The following is a 4015-nucleotide window of genomic DNA, read 5'->3' as shown; positions in this document are numbered from 1 at the left end:
ATTAGAAGCTTCAGTCTAGAAGTTAACAGAAGCCCATTTTCTTTATGTTTAAATGTGATCAGATCAAATTAGAAACATCTGCAATTAGGTATAAAGTGTGCAGCTTACAGAAAAGGAGGCTAACAAAAACTGTAAGTTCACAGTGTCTCTGGGCACCCCAGGTCTAACAGCTCCTGACAAGACCCCGTGCCATCGCATGCTGCAGTGGCACGCTGACCCCCTCGCACATGAGTGCTTGCTGCCAGGGCCACTACCTGATGCCAAGGGTAAGTTTGGGACCTGATATGGGATGAGAAAGTAACCGGGGACCTTTGCCTCAGGATTTGCATTGTGTTAGAGCTTCCTTGGGCTGCCCCTGAGTAGCAGGATCTGGGAGCACTCCTCAGGTGGGACCACAGAGTGACATTTCTCCTTCTCCCTAGAACCTGGTGTTCAGCCACACCTCTGGATGTGGGTAAACCCCAACCTGGTCTGCTCCATCCCTGGAAGCCCTGCCATGGACCCAGCCAGATCCAATGGTCCAGTGGCCTCAGTCCCTGATGCTATGGAAACCTCCTCTCCAAACACATCCTGGGACTACTCTGACTCAGACTGCTTCAAGGAGGATGTGCTGTCATCCTCCAGTGAGGCTGGAAAGGTACAAAAAAGGGAACTGCTTGGGCAGTCCTAAGCACCGTACACATTTAACAATCCTGCAGGAACAAATGAGCTGGCTCAACAGCTCTGTGAGCAGCCACCTACCGTTCCAGCAGGGCTCAGTCAGTGCACAGAGCCCATCTGACAAACAGCTGAGAGTATCACGTGCAGGCAACGAGGCTAACATTTAAAGTATTTAAGCTTTCCATACAGATTTATCCCTGCCCCTCATTCAATTCAGGCCTAATATATCCATGTCCTTTTTTTCCTTCTCCCCAGCTTACTGAGAATGAAGATGCTTTATTGGCTCCTCAGGAGATGCTGGAAACTCCCGAACCCAAAGCAGTTCTGATGCCTCAAACATCTGCAGTCCTGAGACCCCAGAGTGGGACACTTCAGTACCCCAAGCAGACAAGCGCTGAAACCAAGGGAGGCTGGCCCCGTCCCCCCCTGAATTACTGCCTCCTCATCACCCTCGCCCTGTGCAACAGCACCAGTGGCAGTCTGACTGTGCAGCAGATCTACCAGTTCACACGGTACCCACTATCCCCCCCAGTCCTAGTGCAGAATTAGGGGAAGAGGGGAAAAGGGGTACAGGAACCTCCGGTCTACTCGGAGAGCAGCGATGTGGCAGCCAGGATGTACCTTCTGGTCTTAGCTCTGCCTTTGGCTCTAGATGCTGCTGCGAAAACTGCTTCCTCTCTTTCTCAAACCTGAAAGTCTCAAGAGCAGGCATTTTAGTTTTCTCTTACACTTCTTAGAAAAAACACAGTGCTCAATCACACCAGCCATCCTTACACCACAGGAGCCAGAGAGGACCCTCTCCTCCCTCCCTTGCTCTAATACAACGTGTTCTGCTATTTATCACAGCCTCTAATTGCTTCAGCTCAGAACAAATCTTTTCTCTCCATAGGCAGCACTTCCCATTTTTTCAAACGGCCCCAGAGGGCTGGAAAAACACAATCCGACACAATCTGTGTCTCAGAAGCTGCTTTAAGAAAACTACTGGCTTTGTGTGTGGTGAAAGAAACCGCAAGTCCCGGCTATGGAAACTGACTGCAGAAGGACGCAGAAGGTTTCAGAAGGAAGCACTGGCTCTGCCCAAGGAGGCTCTCGACTTGGTGCGCCAAAGCATGAGCAAACCAGGTATGTTTCAGAGGGCAGGAGCTCCACAAAATGCAGAGCAAGTCAGACTTTACCAGATTCCCACCATGGAAGGGATATGGGTGTGCACCCAAGCCAGGCCACGGTCACCAGCACTGCAGGACACCAGGGCTATGAGACAATACCAGGCACCTGGAGATCCCTACAGAGATACGTACAGCCACAAGCAGGCCTTGGTCACCAAACCAGCCAAAACCTCTCCTTTAATGAAACCAGCATAGTGAGAGAGACAAACCTAGCTATGTACAAACAGAGAGCCTTCATCTCAGCATCACATGCTCAGCAATACAAACCCAGTCAGTTTGACATGGATAAGGACTGAGGCTGTAGCAGCAGTGCCCACAGAGTCACCACAGCCCAAGTAACTATTGCAACCTCCGCTCTATCTTTTGCAGATCTCATGACATCTCTCTTCAGCCTGTGATTCCTTCTGGCTCCCTGCTTTGGAAACATGTACCATATATTTTTGTGTATTTTCAAACAAAGCTTGTTTTCTCAAGTGCTGCCACAGGTAGCTTCCCAAAAACTGTGTCTGAAAATTAATAAGCATTGTGACACAAGGGCTGAAATTTAAAAGGGGGAGGGTGGGGGGAAGAAAGATGACTAATCTAATTTCCTTTGGTAAGGCCAGTTTTTGCTCCAGCTGCACACATCTCAAGTTGCAGCGGTATTTTGACATGTGGTACCTGCTACAAGTTTAACACAAAGTCCTCCACACAAGCTGTTGCCTCTTGCAATGTCCTTGTAGTGCAAAGGATTATGCTGCAGGAGAAGGTTGATCTGTTCCCTAACAAGGGGTCTCAGCCCACAGGTCAGAGGCTGAGCAGAGAACATCTTAGTTGGCTGAGTGAGAGGAGCCCCTACCATACAGGTATTATTCCAAGCTGTTGCACTTGTCCAGCCAGCTGTAAAACCAGCAGGCAAAGACCCACATAACTGCTGGGCAGGCTGCTTTGCAAGGTGCTTGGAATTTCTGCCACTTGGCAGAAACTGGAAAGCGCTGCAGAGTGTGAGGAGGGAGAGTTACATTAGCAAAGAAATGATGCAACAAAGAGAAAAAAAACTTACTTGCTTCTCCAGCAAGAGTCAAGAAAATCACATTCCTGGGTCAGAATTCAGTCAGGCAGCAGCTATCTAGCGTTCCAGAAAAGTAGATTTTTCAAACCTTCCTCCTGGCTGCTGTGGCAGTTGCTTGATTTGAAGCACAACGTGTCCAGTCCCACGTGCAGCAGGAGCCAGGGTGCCTGGTGAACAGGGGCCAAACAGCACCCAGCCATGGTGCGGGCTCTGCACTTCACTGCTGGTTTATATTCTTTAGACCTGTGCCACAGGGAGAGGACAGCAGGAGGCAGCCCACACCCACCCACAGGATGAGAGGGCAGGCTGGGCACACCCCAGAATCCAGTGTAAGAGAACAGATGTGTTCACAGCCAACGGATCCCCAGGCTCACCTCTACACGCACAGGCTCGGGTAGCAGCAGGCAAAGCACGGCGGGGCCGGACTGCAGGTGAGCAGTAACAGCACCTGAGCCACCACAGAAGGCACGTGGAGGGAGACAGAGACTGTCAGTCCCGCATTTGACAGCGCAGGCTGTCTGAGCAGGACCTGATCATCCCTGCCAACAGCAGGGGAAGTTGGAACTAGGTGTTTTTTGAGGTCCCTTCCAACCCAAACTATCCTGTGATTCTACAATTTTATGGTTGATGAAGGCCTGGCTGCACTGCATGGCAGCACTGACATAACCTTGGCACTGCAGTTCAGAGACTCTCCAATCGCACCAGGCTAGACCAGAAGCACCCTCTGCTCTGACTATATATATGTATTTAAAAAAAAAAAACAAACGACAACAACAAAAACAACATTCAAGACAGCTGTAGAGCTGTGAATGGGCAGGAAAGCAAAGGCACTGGAGCAGTACTACCAGACAGACTGAGAAGTGGTTAGGTGGGAGGACAGTGCACTTCGAGGGTGTATGACGGCCTCGGGTTCGTAATAAAAAATGGAAGAAGCCTGAAACTCGATAAAGTTTCGGGCAGGGCAGGGAAGAATGGGGTCTGCCCCACACACACCCCGGCTGGGCATCACACAACGGGCACCGAGTGGGACAGGTGTCCCGGCCCCGCTGCAGCCCGGGCACAGCGCAGCACGACTGGGCCACCTCCTGCCACCGAACCGCCCGGGGAGCTCCAGGAGCCGGGGCTTTGCCCGCGGCCG

At 51.2% G+C, this 4015-nt stretch overlaps 1 protein-coding gene across 1 annotated transcript; it reads left to right on the top strand.

Moving 5' to 3' along the window:
- Positions 1–227: 227 nt before the first annotated feature.
- Positions 228–2224, top strand: FOXR1 (forkhead box R1). Its single transcript, XM_010009030.1, has 4 exons — positions 228–266; positions 916–1172; positions 1550–1782; positions 2196–2224. Exons 1-4 carry the CDS (start codon positions 228–230, stop codon positions 2222–2224), a joined length of 558 nt encoding a protein of 185 aa, XP_010007332.1.
- Positions 2225–4015: the final 1791 nt, after the last annotated feature.

Source organism: Chaetura pelagica, unplaced genomic scaffold (genome assembly GCF_000747805.2).
Source record: "Chaetura pelagica isolate M959 unplaced genomic scaffold, ChaPel_1.0 scaffold650, whole genome shotgun sequence".
In the NCBI taxonomy this organism is placed as follows: domain Eukaryota; kingdom Metazoa; phylum Chordata; class Aves; order Apodiformes; family Apodidae; genus Chaetura; species Chaetura pelagica.
Note: the sequence above shows the minus strand (reverse complement) of the source record. Positions and strands in the feature narration are given on the sequence as shown.

Excerpts from the sequence above, each read along its gene's own strand:
- FOXR1 (XM_010009030.1), top strand. The coding sequence starts at position 228 with ATGAGTGCTTGCTGCCAGGGCCACTACCTGATGCCAAGG. Across the intron at positions 267-915 it reads GCCACTACCTGATGCCAAGG|CTTACTGAGAATGAAGATGC; the intron begins GTAAGTTTGGGA and ends CCTTCTCCCCAG. Across the intron at positions 1,173-1,549 it reads CAGATCTACCAGTTCACACG|GCAGCACTTCCCATTTTTTC; the intron begins GTACCCACTATC and ends TTCTCTCCATAG.